Source organism: Emys orbicularis, chromosome 5 (assembly GCF_028017835.1).
Source record: "Emys orbicularis isolate rEmyOrb1 chromosome 5, rEmyOrb1.hap1, whole genome shotgun sequence".
In the NCBI taxonomy this organism is placed as follows: Eukaryota; Metazoa; Chordata; order Testudines; family Emydidae; genus Emys; species Emys orbicularis.
Genome location: NC_088687.1, coordinates 38,979,168 through 38,998,340, shown reverse-complemented (window position 1 = coordinate 38,998,340; position 19,173 = coordinate 38,979,168). Strand labels below are relative to the sequence as shown.

Sequence of the window (19,173 nt, the reverse complement as noted above, 5' to 3'; positions counted from 1 at the left end):
TCTGTGTTTGGTATCATCAGATTCCTTAATATTAATTATGTATTATTTATACGGCACTGTAGATTATTATAGCATCTTAAAGAAATAATAAAAATAGAAAAGATACAATCCCAGTTTAAAATCTAGGAACCTGGTCCTTTGACATCAGTGGACAAACTTCCATTGACTTCAGTGGACTTTAAAACAGGTCTGAAAGGCCCAGTACTGCAAGGCGCTGAGCATTTTGAGATGCAAATTGTCCTCAGCTCCCATTGATTTAAATGAAAATGTAGAGACAGAACATTAAGTGGGAGTTGAGAGTGTACATCACCTCAGAAGAAGATATCCTAAAACTAGACAAACACAAGCTATGATGATAACATAGATGAAGAAAGGAGTAAAGAGGGAATGGAAAGGGCCACAACAAATAAAGAGAATTACTGATGTTATATAATTGAGTATGAGGGATGAATCTGTCCTCAATTACACAGATGTAGCTTCATAGGAAGTGCACCCTGTAACAAAGGGCAAAGTCAGGCCTGAAGTTTTTCAGTTCTGTCCTGGTAGATTTGAAGTTGTGGTGTGCAGTTGGTTGGTTGGTACTTTAAATTAGACTGAAGAAATGAGGAGATGACACTCAAATAGAAGTCAGCAACGGAAAGCTGATTAAAACAACTGGGGCTAGAGAGGGATTTCTTCTTAGCGTATGCGCAATGTGCCTCAGGTGGCACAAGACCAGGATTTTCATCAACGAATCTGGTCCGCTGGTTGGATCATTAGCTTCCCCGGCCCAGGCCGGGAATTGACAGGGAGCGCGATGAGAATGTTGATCCATGCCCCCCCAGAGGAGGTTCGAAGGAAAAAAATGAGAAACTTGGTGCTCTCAAAAGAGGATGTTCTAAGAGTCAGGAGTAGTGCAAAGAATGGGAACAAAGGCACAAGTACAAGAAGGAGACAAGTGGAATGACAAATAGAGGAGAGTGGGCATTATTTTGAAGATCGCGATGTAGGCAGGAACCTATTTGATATCCTGTAGACAGATCATCAGCATAAATATCTAGGTTGCTTACCTTAGAATATAAAATCCTGACACTTCTCATAAGTCTTAGAGGCTTTCATTATATTATACTTAAAATTATTTGTTATTTTATATTAAGTTTTGCACATACTGTACACAGTTCATATCATACTCACATAGTGTCATCCTTAAGATTGTCCATTTTTGCCTTTGATAACAGCTAATGTTACCTCAGTGTCCCCATTCAGTGTTCCCTGGGTGTACATACAGCCACATTCTGACCCGAGTTGCATCCAAGCAACTTCATTAATTCCATATTTCAATATGTTTACTGGTGTATTTCCAGTGATGGGTCTTAAAATACTTTTCCATTGCCTTAGATATCATTTCCTCTATATTTTCAGGATTCCTTGGGTGTTCATGATATTAAATAACATAATGACCTATTGCATAGGTGTAAATCAGTGTAAAATTTGGCCTGCCTTCCCATAACTGGTCATTTGCCTAGAGAACAATGGGAGTTGCCCGAGTGCTCAATTTCGTCCCCCTCCTACACCTGCCCTGAATAATGTCGCCCTTCTTTCCTGCCATGATTTTTGGTGATCACCATTTTTTTTTAAATTGTGGCTCATCTGTTTTATTATTCTTCACAACAGCTGTCTGTATGGAAGAGTTTTACTTCACTGCATTGTATTCTTGGAACATTACTTATGTCATTATATAATAAGAGATATTAAATCATCAATTACTGTTTTGGCATAAACATGCTAATAAAAACAGATGTGTATTCAAACTCAGTTTTATGGAAAAAGACAAAATCTTGTGGATTCTAGCTTATAGGGTGGGTTTTCCAATTGTTGCAAAGGGCCAGATTTTCAAAGGTATAGAGGAGATTAAAGATGCTGATTGATTTCAATGTCATATAGGCACCTAACTACTGAAGCACTTTTGAAAATCCCACTAAGCACCTATCTACAGATGCTTAAATGCCATTAAAAATCGGGCTCATAAGTCAATAATATGATATTGGCTCCACACATTTATAATCCATACATTATGGTGTCAAAAAGTTTCTTTTTATTTATATTGTATTGAATTTTTTTTAACCAAAATAAGGAGAGATTAGAAAATGACAAAAGAACAAAAAGCAAAGAAATGTGAAGAAAGGAAAAGGAAAGGAATAAATTGGGGGATGGGAGGGCAGAGGGGGAAAAGGAGAGTGACATCTCAGTTTCTCTCTGCTAGGAATTAATAAATGATTTCTAAAAAGTCAGACAAAATCTTTTCTAATTTGTCTGAGGTCCACCTTTCTGAAGCATTACCTACTCTCTTTATCTGCCAGGTCAGCCATGTTGATGAGGCACTCTCTCCACCTTAATGGTTTCTTGTCAATTTTCAACAACAGGTTGCCCCAAAGTACAGCATCATGTGCGAGAAAGGAAGGAATTTAAATTTTCTGGCAAAACTGGTCCATGTCCATCTGGTAGCCAATACTGTAGGGGATGTTTTATGATCAAAATGGTAATAGGCTGAACCGAGTATTCCTGCCAGCAAGAGGGAATGGACCATTGTATTACACTCATGTTGTCTTTCTCAAGTGGACCCATTGAAATAAATTGTAAAACTCCCACTGACTTTAATGGGATCAGGATCTAACCCCTTGTCTGTTTTTGCAGGGCCAGTACAGCTAAAATAGACTGGATTGTCCTTTTTAAGAAAATGAGCTGGCCTAGTGGTCCAAACATTGGACTGTGAACACGGACTCTTTTTTTAGTATTAGACCATTTAATTTCTCTGCTTAATTTTCCTGTCTGTGAGTCTGATACTTGGTTAAGTACTTCAGAGATGTGAGGACTAAGGTTGCTTTGAAGATTAAAAGAGCTATATCAGGAGTTGTTGGGCTTTTCCATTGCATAGACCAGAGAGAGATGGAACTGGGATTCACCTCCTGTCCTTACAGGCCACCCTTTCATGTTCAGCGCACATCCCTGTAACAACTACAAAAGTTGCTTACATGGAAAAGAAACATTGGGAAATTATTTACTGTATTTTTAGCTTTCTTCTGCAAATTAGCAGCTGCTAACAAGGAGGAGAGCCAGCACTATGTGACCAGTCAGCATTCCACAGACCTCTAGCAAGCATTCCATGGACCACAGCTTGGGAACCTCTGTTATATATTACTGCAAAGTGTTAATGGCAGATGTTAAAGAACCACCCTTCTAACTAGGTGAGGGCTTTTTTGGAGGAATATTGGTAGCAAGTGAGAAGAAGGGAGGCATCAGAAAACTGGAAGTATATATGGAAGTACAAAGTACAAGGCATGATTTCATTAGACAGTGGTGATGGTGGGGGGGAGAAGATATGTAAAAGGAAGAGAAACTGGTAATAATGGAATTGCTAGTCTGCATAAGGATATCCTCCACCATGAATTATGACACTGAGCATTGGGAAGGCTACCGTATGTTTGCAACACTTTGTCATATCACCTTTAAATCATGATATGGCCATGAAAGATACCACAACTTTAGCCTATTAGCACTTATTTGTCAGATATTGGAACACTTTTCCAAGTAAGGGCCATTTTCTAGGATGATAATGTGGAAATTGCATAATTCAGGATGGTAGTAGCAAATCAGAGATAGTTTGGAGAGCAGAAATACCTTCCCCCCCATATCTTTCGGTATTGTTGTGATGGGGAATATAAATCCTACTTTGGCCAGGAAAGGGTTAACGAGATGCTGTGAGCTCAGAGAGACATGGTGAGTGAGGCAATATCTTTTACTGGATCAACTTCTGTTGGTGAGCAAGACCAGCTTTCAAGCTACACAGAGCTCTTCCGCAGGTCCGGGAAAGGTACTCCCTGCATCACAGCTGTGAGCTCAATCTCACCCTGTTACACCTGCAGTAGGTGTCAGGCATGGGCCCCACCCCTCTCCCTCCTACCCCCCAAACTCAACAGGTGTCAGGTGTGGAGGTAGAAGTTAAAAGGGAACATCCCAGCTCAATGGGGGGTTTGCTGGGAGGGAAAGCAGACCTCCAGCTCTCACTCCAGGAGAGAAGCCTGGCTAGGCTTAGGAACTCTTGAGAGACTACTACCAGCCAGAGCCTCCCTGAGGGAAGGTAGGCCTGATGCTGAGCTATTATTTTGATTTGTTGCCAGTGACTTGCTTGTTGCAGGGTTAGCCTGCTGCAGGTGCTGCCTCACATGAAGGAAGTGACAGCTTAAGAAAAACCTTTGTCTTGTTCCCCAGACTAGGGACCCATCAGTGGTTTTCTGTGATCCTGTCACCAAGGAGTGATCCTTTTACAAATGTGTTAAGAAGGCCATACTTTCCTCAGCCAGTCCTCTATTATCTCTTGTTCTCCATTAACCAATTAAGGACCTGATTGTGATCCCCTTACTTAGGAGGAGTACCTTACTCATAAGTAGTCTTACGTTTCCAGTGAAATGTCTTGTGAAGTAAGATACTACTCAATATGAGTTAGGGTAGCAAATCTTGCCCTAAATAGCTAATCATTGTACACCATTTTAAAGACAAAGTGCTATACAAATGAATACCTGTATTATTACTTAATCTGCCTAAAGTTGCCATTGTAATTTCATATGAATATGCATAGAATGTTCATAAAAAGGAAATGTTCACACTAACCACATCATACAGTTCTCTGTCTCACTAGAAACAGCACCAAAAATATTGATGGCAACTCACTTTCACTGATAAAAAATATTAGATTGGTTTTTGCAGCTCAATTAATCTGTCACCTGTCCTCAACAATGTGTAAATCATTCCTCATTCAAACAACAGATCATGCTTTAGCAGTGGTATTGATCCATGCAGACCTCTGGGTTAGGAGTAAAGCATCTTGAATTACTTTGGCTGACTTTTGGGAGTTTGTTTTTGGTTTTGGGGGGTTTTTGTTGTTGTTGTTTTTTTACAATGATTAGGGAACTCTAGCGACTGTGTTTTAGTGTTATCACTTAGTTTAAATTTAGAACTTTGGTCTCCAGAGAAACACCTCCCACCCCAATCTGGTTTGCCTCTGCTTGGAGTAGATATCAGAAAAAGCCATTCCTTCAGTTTCTCTAAGGGCTTGATAACCTCTTCACTTTCCTTAGCCAGAGGTGTTTTGACCTTTAATTAAAAGGAAAATGTGTTGCCTTCCATTCAGAAGACAGCAAATAATGAACTCATTAAAATGAGGTTAGTGTTCAGGCCTTAGAACAAAAAGAGCTGAAGTCTCATTAGTGGCTAACAATCCAGAACATAGCACATAAATAAAACCTAATATGGCAGAGCAAAATGCCTTGGTGCATTAAATTTGAGCAGTATCAAATGTTTACAGTCAATGATGTCTAGGGCATGAAGTTTTAATGTACTTAATAAAGGAAAGCAAATTGCTTCCTATTAGCCATGAAATGTTACTGCAAAAATTTCCCCAAAAAGTTTATTATGCAAATGAAGGATACAGTTGTAATTAACAAGGACACTATGGGAAAATATCATTCTTGCTTAATAGATGCACCAATTATGAAGAATAAAGACAAAGCAACTCAAACATACAAAAGGTAATTACATGGATTAATGTAAAATACTGCTGAGTGTAAATGCAATATAAAGAAAAAAAGATTTATCTTATGGATGTCCTAGAGAGAGGTAGACTTACTGACAAAGTGAAGAATAAATTAATAAACTGAAACACAAAATTCTAAAAAGATTCCACCTAATTTAAGTGCCCTAGTTGAAAGAAACACTTGGATTACTTTTTTAAAAAATGTGCTTAGCCCGGCATGAGGTCATGCACGTTTCACCAAACTTAGATATGCTTTGTGGTTCTTTCCTTGTAAAATGATTATTTTATTAGATTTACTTAATTTACTTATTCAGAATAAAATGACATTAGTTTAATTACTGGCTTAGAATCTACCAGAGAATCTGCAGTTTTTTTATGTGGGTCACCATATCTAAATAGTTATTCTATGCTAATTGCCCTATTCAGCAATCCTTACTCAGAAGAACTAACATTGATTTTTTTTTTTTGAATGATGACACAATAAGCAAAAATGAAGAGGCCCATAAATACTCTGGCCAAAGATACCACCACGGATCTATGGCTAAACCAACAAAGGGGACTTAGGCTCTGCATTGTAATACCTAACTTTAGGTGCCCTGCTGCCCAGTGAAATCATCAGTCTCAAGTTAGATGCCCAGACTCTATGCAATGCATAGGGAGAGTTAGGCATCTAAGAATGGGATCACAGAAGCCAGCAAGCTGAGCAGGAACTGGACTAAACTAGCCGATAGGAAATGCCAAGGAGATGGGTGGGGCCTAGGCCCTGCCCCCAAAGGGACATAGCCCCACCACCTCAAAGGTATTTTTGGCACCTAACTCCCATGGGAATTAGAAATCTAAATATTTTTGAGGATCTGGGCCATAGGTGCCTAACTCTGGATTGGAGGGAGGTGTTAATCTCTATTTGGTATTCTCAGCTGTGACTACTCTCCTAGGGTGCTGTGGCACTGTGTTCTATCTGAGCTAGGCATGCTCTGAGAATATCTGTGGGATTGAGCCCCTCAGGCAAGCTAGGTAGGGAATACCTGCCTGAGAATCCCCCCAGGGCCTAGGTGTGAGCTAGGGTCCTGGCTTTCTGGAAGAAATTTAGGCACCTACAGGTTTAAGTGGCAGCTGAGCAGCAGAGCAGGATCTAAATTTTGGATTTAGGTGCCTCAAGTGGCAGTTAGGTATCTAAATTTCTTTTGGATCTAGCCCCCAAGACAGAAGAACAGTCACCTAAGCACCATAGGAGTTTACCAGTTTTCTCTGAGTGTGGATTTCAACTTGTGTGGAAGTTGTGGGCAGAGCCTTACAGTCCTGCTACATATGGGCTCTCTGCTAATCTGCTGGGGCTGTGACATAGGCGAAGGACAGCAGAGGATGCTGAACCTGAGTGGACTAAAGAAGAGAGGGGGATAGAGGGAATGCATATTGAGGAGGCAGATGTAAACTACTGATGTTGAGGAGAGGGGGCTTGACAGACACTGTTGGAAAGTGAAGAAGTGTTCAGCTGGGAAGTGGGGAAATAAGTGTTTGCAAAGGAATCCACATAACACATTAATAGTGAACTCAATGCTGATGGCAGATATAAGAAGTGAAGTGGTGATTTTGAAGTTGAGTGGGGGAGATCAGGAACCTGATGAGCTTGTCCACAGAGCAGGGGAAGGTTTCTCTAGCCTCTGATGGAAGGATTCCTTCTCTGAGAAGAAAGCCAGAACCAGTGGGACACTGCTGAGAGTAGAGTTGGGAGTAAGGCAGCCTGATTTCATATGGACAGATAATATTGTGGAGAATAACTGAGTTCAAAGCCACAGGGTTTGGGGAGAATTATCTTGCTCAGAGGAGGATCTACAATGAGGGTCCTGTGTAGGACTCCAAATTTGGTTCTGAATCAGGTAAAATTCCCATTGTTTAAACTACTGCAGTCCTTCCTCCTGACCAAATTCTGCATGGTCTTTATGTGGCTGTGCAATGGGTGAGGAGGGCATAAGAAGCCTACCCCTCCTGCGAAGCCTGCATAAGGACTAATCCTTGCTCTCAAGGGATGTAGAGACTGCACCATTCCTGATCTGCTGAGTCACACAGTGCCATAAAGGGAGCAGGGAAGAGTGGACCATGGCTCCATGCAGGCATAGGGTTGCCAGGTGTCTGGTTTTCAACTGTGCTGACTGGGCCGTTAAAAGTCCGGTTGGCGCGGGGCTGGCAGGCTCCCTACCTGGCTCCAGGTGGCTCCCGGAAGTGGTGACATGTCCCTCTGGCTCCTAAGCAGAGGGACGGTCGGGGAGCTCCACACATTGCCCCCATCCCAAGCGCCAGCTCCGCAGCTCCCATTGGCCGGGAACCTCAGCCAACGGGAGCTACAGGGACGGTGCCTGCATGAGGAGCCGCCTGGCCTTTCTGATGCCTAGGAGCCGAGGGACATATCACTGCCTCTGGGGAGCCCCCAGACGTATGTGCTGCCTGGAGCCCTCATCCTCTCCCTCGCCCCAACTCCCTGCCTCAGACCAGAGCCCCCTCCTGCACTCTGAACTCCTCGGCTCCATCCCCCAGCCAGGAGCCCCATCCTGCATCCCAAACCCCTCATCCCAGGCCCCACCCAAGAGCCTGCACCCCTGCCCCAACCCTGCCCCATCCTGAACTTCTCATTTCTGGCCCCATCCCAGAGCCAGCACCTCTCACCCACTTGTGTACCCCAACCCCCTGCCCCAGCCCAGTAAAAATGAGCAAGTGAGTGAGGGTGGGGGACAGCGAGCGATAGAGGGAGGGGGGATGGAGGGAGGGGGGATAAGGCCTCAGAGAAGGGGCAGGGCCTTGGAGAAGGGGCAGGGGTGGGGCAAGGGTGTTTGGTTTTGTGCAATTAGAAAGTTGGCAATCCTATGCAGGCAGCAGAGCTGGCCACCAATGCAGGTGGTAAAAAGTTTAATTCCTTAAAAGAGCAGGCATGCGGCAGTCTGTGTGCACCCAGGAGGCATTCTGAATGCCACCTGCTGCTCTCCTGGTGTGGTGCAGATCTGTATTCCCTATTATTATGGACTGTGCCTACAGAGCACAACAGAGTGTATTCTTCATCTAGCAAAATTATTGCTGAAGCCAGCTGGAGTCAATGAGAATCTTGATTGAATAAGTAATTATTAAAAATAGGGAAAGGGTTCAATTATTCTCAAGGCAGGATTGATCTTTTTGTGTTTATTTTCTAGATAGATACTGAGATCTGTGTAAGACGTTCCCCACACTTACAAACAATATAACATTTAGTCAAATGTTAGGACTCACCTATCTGATAGTGTCTTTTTAATGTTAACATACAATGAGACAATAAAAATGAAATTAATTTCCGTATAAATGAATATATGTGACGTGTTATACTGAAATGACAAAAAAAAGGTCTTTGGTGCTCGCAATAAACGCTGAGTGACACATTTACCCTTTAGACTGAAAAAATCATATGACCATAGTTTATACGATTTACAACTTAATCCTTGTTCTACTTTTCTAATGAGACCTTACCTGGATGGAATGTTTCTTCTCTCGCTTTTTTCCCCCTTCCCCTTTTTGTGATCTTACGAAATAACATTTCAAGGGGATTTGGAAAGGAAAAAATGAGATGATAAAACAAGAAGTTTATTTCACATACCTTGGTATACCATGTTTTAATTGATAATACTTCAGGGTCTTTCATCCACAAAGACAAACCACATTGATTTTGCTCAGCATACCAGTCTGAAATGCAAGAAGCACTGCATATATTGGAAAACTATGTTTCTAAAAATAATGGCCCAGATTCTAAACTGGTGGCATTCTGCATAGCTCTTTTGACTTAAATGGAGCTAAGACAATTTTCAACCACTGAAGCTCTGACCCAATGAGTATTTCTGGTGTTGACCATCTTCATTTTATAATTGTAGTATACTGGAACATAATTGTTACATTTGTCTACCAGTTCCCTTTGTATTTGGTCTCATAAAACATAATGTGTAATATTACAATGTGTGGATCAAGCACTGATGTACTAATGTATGGTGGGGGTCACAAAAGGAAAATCATCTAGTTAATAAATGTATAACCAGATAGGCTGGAGACAATACTAATCTCTTAATATTCAGTGCTAAGGCACACAGTTTACTGCAGTTAGATTTCACTTGTTGTTGTCCCTTGCTAATTTATTTCCTTAGATAACGGTTCTTAAACTTCTTGTTACCTCTACCTTAAAACTCTCTATATAGTTAAGTTTAAAAATAAAGGAAAATAAAAACTTGCTGACTGTCTCTTAGGTTGTGTGGAAGTCCAGTGTATGTCCCAAATGACAAACATATTTAGTTAGTTGTCTGTTATCATAAACACAGACTTCAGCTGCTAAGATACATGTTAATTTCAAATATGTTTCATAGTTAGTTGGTGGTCAGAAATGCTTTTTAGCTTTCAAACACTGAGACAACTGGGCTAAGCATTTTCCTGTAACTGACAAATTTAATGATTAGTGACCAGATGTCCATGCCATGAAAGGAGGTATTATTGGAGTTTAAATACCTGTAGGCCACTGCCTGCCTCTTTCTTTGAACAGTGGAAGAATATAAATATCTGACTACTATGAACTTTGTTAATATATCTTTTGATTATTTCTTAAGAGCAACATGATAGGCGCTCAAAAGATTGCTGATAATTAAAGCTCTTCACCAATTCAAAACTGGCGAGGCCAGTATAGACATGAAAGCATTATCCAGCTGGTATCTATAGCATGACCGATGTAAAATGTTTGTTGTTCTCAGACCAGTCCCAAGTGGAGAGACATTCATGTAGTAAAAACTACCATTTGGAAGCATCACTGCTTGGCAGTCTCATCAGTGAGGTCAAAGACTGAAAGTGCGCAGAGACTTCTGTCTTTTATCTCTACAGATGTACACAAAATTGATCTGAGACACGCTGATGAGGCAGTGGGGGTAGATGGCAGAAGCTATTCTGTCTTCAGTGCAATCAGACTTGCACTTTTTAGGAGCATAAAATTTTATTAGAAAAAATAAACAACATAAAAACATAGCCATGAGGTAAATTGACACAACTCCCAGTGAAGTCAATAGGGAGTTATCCATTTATACCATGGCTGAATTTGATCTACAAGCTACAATTTTAAAGTTTTTACAGGTAAGTGAAACCAAAAGCCTTTAATGCCCAGGCTGGCAAGCAATACCTTTATTGTATTTTGAGTTAGTAAATTTCATTATTCACATTTTACATATAAACACCATGTTTATGGTGGTTCAGTTGATTAGTATATTGTTACATCTAGAGACCTGAGTTGAAATATTGCCAAACATCAAAACATGTACAAGTCGATGTACGATCTTGCCCTGTTTCTGTTACTCTAAATTACACAGCTAGGTACTCTCGCCAGTGATGTTGGGCCCTCACCTTCTTAAATTCCCAAATGTATTCACTAATAGACTTAAGAAAAAAAGAATGACCCTAACAACAAACCACAGAATATATTTAAAGAAGACCTTAATTTTATGTCTCGTCAGTGGACACAAATTTTAAAACGAGGCATTCCTAAATTTTATATTCATTTTTCTAAATGCATGTTAATTTCTTATTTATTTCAGGCATTACTAGAGACTCAAAATTTACTGCGCACTCAGGTTGCAAATTTTACCTTCAACCTTGGATTTTCAGGAAAGTTTTACCACACAGGTAAGAAGGAACTTTGTGCTCTCAGGTAGCTACAATTAAATCAGGATTTAAATCAGGATGCTCTCAGGTAGCTACAATTAAATCAGGTATCAGGATTTTAAACCTCGTTTTTAGCACTGTCTATTTATCATTGCTGACTCAGAGGAGCAATGGGAAAGTGCTGTATTCCATCATCTCAGGTACTTAGTGTCCAATCCAAGGCCCACTGAAGCAATGGAAGGAATCCCATTGATTTCAAAAGTCTTTTGATCAGTCCCTGAAGGATATGAAGTGTTTTTGCATTTTCTGAAGGGCGTCCTGTCAGTCTTAGTGTGATAAGGAAAGCAAATTAACTGACAACAAATCTGTAAAGACAGCATGGGTGTCATTCCAGGCTTTTTGCAATATCACAGGTGCAATGAAAAGCACGAGGCTGAAAACTGAGTGCCACAACCTCCTAAGAAGCAGCAATATTTGAATGTGACACACACCATGACGTGTCTCAATATGATTAGAAAGCAACCCTATAGCAATAATATTAGGAGAAAGATTAAAAATATATAATTGTCTTTAAAGTCCTTGTTATGCCAAAACCTTCATTAAAACAAATTTAAATTAAAAGAAAAATATATTTTTCCTTACTAACTCTGAGTAACCAATAGATTCCTCTTACCCACCCAATGTTTCTCTGGAAGATTAGAATTGCCTGATTCTGCGCACTTAATTGTCTCCTTCACATGCGCTTCTCTCTGCCTCAATTTTTCTCCTCTGTACAATGTCCCTTCCACTTTCTCCCTTTTCCTCACTTTTTAAACCTTATTGGTAACCCCTTTGCCCCATCCTGTCCCTCCATTCAGGCTGCCCAGCTTCTTCACTGTTCCCTCTCCCACCATCACTTACGTGACACCCAGTACTGGGAGGAACAGTGGGATGCGCACTCAACCACTTATTTGAACTGAGGCAATTTTCAGAGTATTCCATTGTGAGCCTAGAATTTTTTCCTGTTTGCAGTGTCACCTCTGGAATACAGTTTCCCAACTAGGTCAGCCATACTGCAAAGGGGACTGTTGGCTGCATTATATTAAAGAAGCTGGGAAATTTGACTGGAGGAAGTAATAACGAGTTAGAGAAGCAAAGGGATGAAGGGATAAGCTTAAAAAGCTAGGAACTGGAGTATGTGTATGTTGGGGGATGGGAAAAAAAAGGGTATGGGGAAGAGGAGTTTCAGAGAGGAATAGAGTGAAGAGGCCAAAATTATTATTTATTTGTATTATTGTAACACCTACCGCCCCCAGCTGAAATTGGGGCCCGTTGTACTAGACACTGTGCAAACACATAGTGAGAGACAATCCCTTCCTAGAAGAGTTTACAGACTAAATAGACCAGACAAAGGGTGTGAGGGAAAAGAGAGATTAAATGATTTGCTGAAGATAATACAGCAAGTCTGTGGCAGAGCTGGGAATAGAATTTAGGTCTCTTGAGACCTATTGAAAAGCTTGTTTTCAGAGAAAGTTGGCAGGCCGTGGGGTATAAAGTGATATTAAGGAAAAACTATAGGGAGTTGCTGTAGTTAATGTAGCTCTTCATGATCATGGACCGATTCCTGAGGTCCTTGGCCAGGTTTTACTTAGTCTTTAATCAGGAAACTCACAGTGAAATCAATAGAAGTTTTGCCCAAGTACGGAGGACTAAATAAGGATGCCAGTATTTTGCCCACTGCATCTTAACCTGCCTGTATAACCATTTCTTATTGGTTGTATCTATAAGGTGAGTTAAACAAAAGTAGACCATTATATTGTGTTGGGATACTAGGATGCTGCTTAATAATGCCCTGCCATAGTGTTCCATAGACATCAGTTCTTCATGTAGACAGTTTGCCCACCCCAGCAAGTGCAAGAAATACAAAAGGGGAAAAATCAGTGGGGAAAAGATCATTTATTTTGAATACTAATTGGAAATTAATATTAGTCGTGATATTAGGGGCATTTTTCAGTTCAAAATACTGACTTGCAATTTTGGTTTATTTCTTTTTGTTAATCTTGAGTTTCCTCTCAATCCACCAGAATTCACTAAAAATTACTTCATGTGTAATCTTCAGGTTTTCTCTTCCCAGTTGATTTGAATATTATCAATATTTCATTTGTAACTGGTATAGAGAGAATGTGTTCATGTGTATGTATGTGTGTTCTCCAGTGATTTATAAGGGTTACTAAAATAGTACAAAGTTACTTAATGAGTTGAGTCATGTCATTGGCTCCATTAAGAGACTTGCTGCAGTCTGTACTCAGTGATGCATGTGAGTTCTAAAGTGAGCACTTCATTCGTGGGGTAATATTGTTGTTTTGTCATATCAGCTTAGTGGAAACATTTCCAAGTGTTCTCCATGCAAACATCCACTTTATTGACTCCTTATAAATAAAACATGGAAAGGTATTCTTTAATTACCGTAAACATGGCTTGATTACCCAAAAGAGGCTTTTAATGTAAGATGCACGACATGTTTTATTAGGACATTAACCGCTGTGCCTTATTGACTTTTCCTTAATGCACAATTTTGTACTTCCTTTCCAAAACTCCGATCAGTAGAAAACTACAAGAAGGAAATAATCATGTGAATCTGTTATAATTATTTAATTTGCTATGTATTAATCAAGAGATCACTGACCTGAACTGCACCTGTACCTCTTCATTTGGGTGCCCACATATAATTAGGATATCCACATATAATTAGGATAGCTATATACTAACCTTATACACTAATTACTTATATTCTTCATGCTGACACCCATTTCTATTAACAGGCAATTGAGTAATATAGGAAAATTGATGTCCTTTGCTGGTGCCTTTTAGTCTACAAGTGCACAGTTTACTTCTAGTAGTAAACTGTGCACTTGTAGACTAAAAGGCACCAGGAAGAGTTGATTAGTGTCTATTAGTAATACAGACTAAGTATGCATTTCCTGTGCATGTATATACTGTTATTTGGGTATGTGAGTTAGTGTTCCCAGGATCTGCCAAATAATTGCTCATAACTTTAAAACTACTGACTCTTCTTCAAACATGGCTTCAGTTTTAAGATTGAAAGAGACTTCTAAAACAAGAGATGTTTGAAGAAAATCTTAAAGTAGCGTTAAAATTAGGAGCATTTAATGTCAATAAACCAGTTTGGAAAAAGTGTGCACTTACCTAGCTGTGCACAGATGCACACTGCTTCTCTCTGAAAATGCATGTCTACTGATTTAATGAAAAACTACTGCACCTCTTCACTTTATAATTTTCAAATGTTCATTATGACAGCTGTTGGAAAATGAGGAATTTTTGTTACAGAAAATTGTGACTTTTCACATTTAAAAAAAACAACAACAATTTTCCATTTTTAAAAAAAAGTTTGGGTGGAAAACTTTCAATAACTTTCTTTTATTTTACTAAATTAAAATTTTCTTTTTAAAGGCATACAAGAGTAATAGGTCTCCATGTCAAGTTTCAAATCTCAACCATTTTTGTTGTTTTCTTGCAGCTGTGCTTTAAGGGTGTTTGGGTTTTTTAAAAAAAGGAAGTATTGTGTTATCTTTCTAAATCTTCATCACAGTGAAAAAATGGTTGACATACTGTATTCAAACTTTATTAAAAAAGTTGGTCATCAGGAGGAAACTACCCCAGGAAAATCTGAGTCCAAAAAATGAGTTTTGTAAAGGAAACTATTTTGTAATCTTATTCTAATTATTTTAAATATTCACATATTACTGCTTCCTGTGTTCTAACTTTACTTCATTCTTACCTATATTATGTTAAATGCCTGAGTTAAAATTACCCTAGTCCTATGTAACATCTCTATTATCTATCTTTCTCCTCTCTATCCCTACTTCTGAAACCCTGAACCAAATATGAGTCTTCTCCACTTGGACTATTAAAGTGTTTTTCTCATGGTCTTACAGACTCTCATTTCTCTCCCCACTAGACCCTTTCAAAAATATGTTGCTAATATCACCATCCTCTTCTGCCTCCATGACAATGTCTCCCACCTGTATATGTGTGTGCATATACAAAACATGAACAAAAACATGTTTATTAGCCAGAGAGTGCATACCGAAATAACAGCCACTAACCTTTCTTTTGGACAAGCAATTGTTTTCTTAAAAAGAATTAGAATGGAGTTTATCTCAAGATATAGGTTTCAGAGTGGTATCCGTGTTAGTCTGTAACAGGAAAAAGAATGAGGAGTATTTGTGGCACCTTAGAGACTAACAAATTTATTTGGGCATAAGCTTTCGTGGGCTAAAACCCACTTCACTGGATCCATGCAGTAGAAAATACAGTAGGAAGATATATATACACAGAGAACATGAAAAAATGGGTCTTGCCATACCAACTCTAACATGACTAATCAATTAAGGTGGGCTATTATCAGCAGGAGAAAAAAACGTTTGTAGTGATAATCAGGATGACCCATTTCAAACAGTTGACAAGAAGGTGTGAGTAACAGTAGGGAGAAAACTAGCATGGGGAAATAGTTTTTAGTTTGTGTAATAATCCATCCACTCCCAGTCTTTATTCAAGCCTAATTTAATGGTGTCCAGTTTGCAAATTAATTCCAATTCTGCAGTTTCTCATTGGAGTCTGTTTTTGAAGTTTTTTTGTTGGAGAATTGCGACTTTTAGGTCTGTAATTGAGTGACCAGGGAGGTTGAAGTGTTCTCTGACTGGTTTTTGAATGTTCTATTTATTGACGTCTGATTTGTGTCCATTTATTCTTTTGTGTAGAGACTGTCCGGTTTGGCCAATGTACATGGCAGAGGGGCACTGCTGGCACATTATGCCATACATCACATTGGTAGATGTGCAGGTGAACAAGCCTCTGATGGTGTGGCTGATGTGATTAGGTCCTATGATGGTGTCCCTTGAATAGATATGTGGACAGAGTTGGCAAAGGGCTTTGTTGCAAGGATAGGTTCCTGGGTTACTGTTTTTGTTGTGTGGTGTGTGGTTGTTTCAGGTTGGGGGGCTGTCTGTAAGCGAGGACTGGCCTGTCTCCCAAGATCTGTGAGAGTGAGGGATCGTCCTTCAGGATAGGTTGTAGATCCTTGATGATGTGCTTGGAGAGGTTTTAGTTGGGGGCTGAAGGTGACGGCTAGTGGCATTCTGTTACTTTCTTTGTTGGGCCTGTCCTGGAGTAGGTGACTTCTGGGTATTCTTCTGGCTCTGTCAATCTATTTCTTCACTTCAGCCGGTGGGTTTTGTAGTTTTAAAAACGCTTGATAGAGATCTTGTAGGTGTTTGTCTCTGTCTGAGGGATTGGAGCAAATGCGGTTGTATCTTAGATCTTGGCTGTAGAAAATGGATCGTGTGATGTGGTCTGGATGAAAGCTGGAGACATGTAGGTAAGTATAGCAGTCAGTAGATTTCCGATAGAGTGGTGTTTATGTGACCATCGCTTATTAGCACTGTAGTGTCCAGGAAGTGGATCTCTTGTGTGGACTGGTTCAGGCTGAGGTTGATGGTGGGATGGAAATTGTTGAAATCATGGTGGAGTTCCTTAAGGGCTTCTTTTCCATGGGTCCAGATGATGAAGATGTCATCAATGTAGCGCAAGTAGAGTAGGGGCTTTAGGGGACGAGAGCTGAGGAAGTGCTGTTCTAAGTCAGCCATAAAAATGTTGGCATACTCTGGGGCCATGCGGGTAACCATAGTAGTGCTGCTGACTTGAAGGAATACATTGTCCCAAAATGTGAAATAGCTGTGGGTGTGGACAAAGTCACAAAGTTCAGCCACCAGATTTGCCATGACATTACCGGGGATACTGTTCCTGACGGCTTGTAGTCCATCTTTGTGTGGAATGTTGGTGTAGAGGGCTTCTACATCCATAGTGACCAGGATGGTGTTTTCTGGAAGATCACTGATGGATTGTAGTTTCCTCAGGAAGTCAGTGGTGTCTCGAAGATAGCTAGGAGTGCTGGTAGTGTAGTGCCTGAGGAGAGAGTCTACATAGCCAGACAATCCTGCTGTCAGGGTGCCAATGCCTGAGATGCTGGAGCATCCAGGATTTCCAGCATCTTGGGTAGCAGATAGAATACCCCTGGTTGGGGTTCTAGGGGTGTGTGTATGTAGATTTGGCCCTGTGCCTTTTCAGGGAGTTTCTTGAGCAAATGATGTAGTTTCTTTTGGTAACCCTTGGTGGGATCAGAGGGTAATGGCCTGTAGAATGTGGTGTTAGAGAGCCCGTTGCCAACTCTGTCCACATATCTATTCAAGGAACACTATCATAGGACCTAATCACATCAGCCACACCATCAGAGGCTCATTCACCTGCACATCTACCAATGTGATGTATGGCATAATGTGCCAGCAATGCCCCTCTGCCATGTACATTGGCCAAACCGGACAGTCTCTACGCAAAAGAATAAATGGACAGAAATCAGACGTCAAGAAATAGAACATTCAAAAACCAGTCAGAGAACACTTCAACCTCCCTGGTCACTCAATTACAGACCTAAAAGTCGCAATTCTCCAACAAAAAAACTTCAAAAACAGACTCCAATGAGAAACTGCAGAATTGGAATTAATTTGCAAACTGGACACCATTAAATTAGGCTTGAATAAAGACTGGGAGTGGATGGATTATTACACAAACTAAAAACTATTTCCCCATGCTAGTTTTCCCCCTACTGTTACTCGCACCTTCTCATCAACTGTTTGAAATGAGTCATCCTGATTATCACTACAAAAGTTTTTTTTCTCCTGCTGATAATAGCCCACCTTAATTGATTAGTCATGTTAGAGTTGGTATGGCAACACCCATTTTTTCATGTTCTCTGTGTATATATATCTTCCTACTGTATTTTCTACTGCATGGATCCAGTGAAGTGGGTTTTAGCCCACGAAAGCTTATGCCCAAATAAATTTGTTAGTCTCTAAGGTGCCACAAGTACTCTTCCTTCTTTTATCTTAAGAGAAACTCTCACTAACATAACTAAGTGTCATATAGGGTATTTGGTATGTATTCTTCAACCTGTACTGTGCTACAAATAATAGTATATACATAGTTTAGTAGGGCACCAAAAGAGAGAGAGTGATATACTCATTGTACAGAAATATTCTTCAAAACGTTGCAGAGATTAAATACAAATGTAAATAATACATTGAACACTTATCTTTCTAATACCTGCTGTGAAAGCGAATAAGGATGACCACAAACCACTTTCTTTGTAATTAGTTTTGCAAAGTGTTGAAAGACTTCTAAAAAAGAAAGCAATCTGTGTGTGCTATAATCAATCTGTTTGTGAAAAGTAAAGATATGTCTTAAGCTAAATAAAAGCTGTTAAAATTAAATGGTGAAGGAACTAGAAAGAATGCTGCCAGTAAACTGACTGAAGTTTTAATAGTTAATTTGAGGATGAAGTTAGTGAGACTTAATGTAGCCATCCATATTTTAAAAAGCACAGGGCTATCTGTCTGCAGACTCTAGAAAGTAGCCCTATGTCATTTCTAATTTTGAAGATTTTCTTTTTTGTAACCACTTGAGTTGTTCAAATAACTGACTTTTCAGTTCATCGGCAGTTCTGAAAAATAGAAGAAAACAGCATTTGTTTCAGGTCAAGCAAAACAAAACTTTTTTAAATTTTGTTTATTAAAGTCAAGGACATTTGAAAATGAAGGGCTAGAATCACAAGGGGACTTCACCACTGTTTTGTGAATGGTGCTTGTGTTGGTGCTGGTGCCCCCGTATGCCCAATAAGGGACTTATTCTAGGTAAGTGCCTTACTCTATAGCCCCGTGGTTATTCTTGTGTAGGACTCTCTCAATCACTTCTGTTGAAGCAGTTCCACTCTCTTTAATAATTAAATATTCATTGGGCCTCAAAAAGAAAAATAATGACTCTATGGCCTGGTGGTTTGAGCACCCACCTAGGAGGGGACAACCTGGCTACAAGTCTCTGCTCCAGAGCAGGGACTCAAACCTAGG

At 39.9% G+C, this 19,173-nt stretch overlaps 1 protein-coding gene across 2 annotated transcripts in view; it reads left to right on the top strand.

Annotated features, from left to right (window-relative positions):
• Window positions 1–19,173, top strand: part of LOC135879050 (bifunctional heparan sulfate N-deacetylase/N-sulfotransferase 4) — a 170,875-nt gene that overhangs the window by 38,300 nt on the left and 113,402 nt on the right. For both annotated transcript variants that reach the window (XM_065404857.1, XM_065404858.1), the window contains exon 2: window positions 11,149–11,236. In XM_065404857.1, the coding sequence (XP_065260929.1) occupies window positions 11,149–11,236 (88 nt within the window). The remainder of the gene's footprint in view (window positions 1–11,148; window positions 11,237–19,173) is intronic.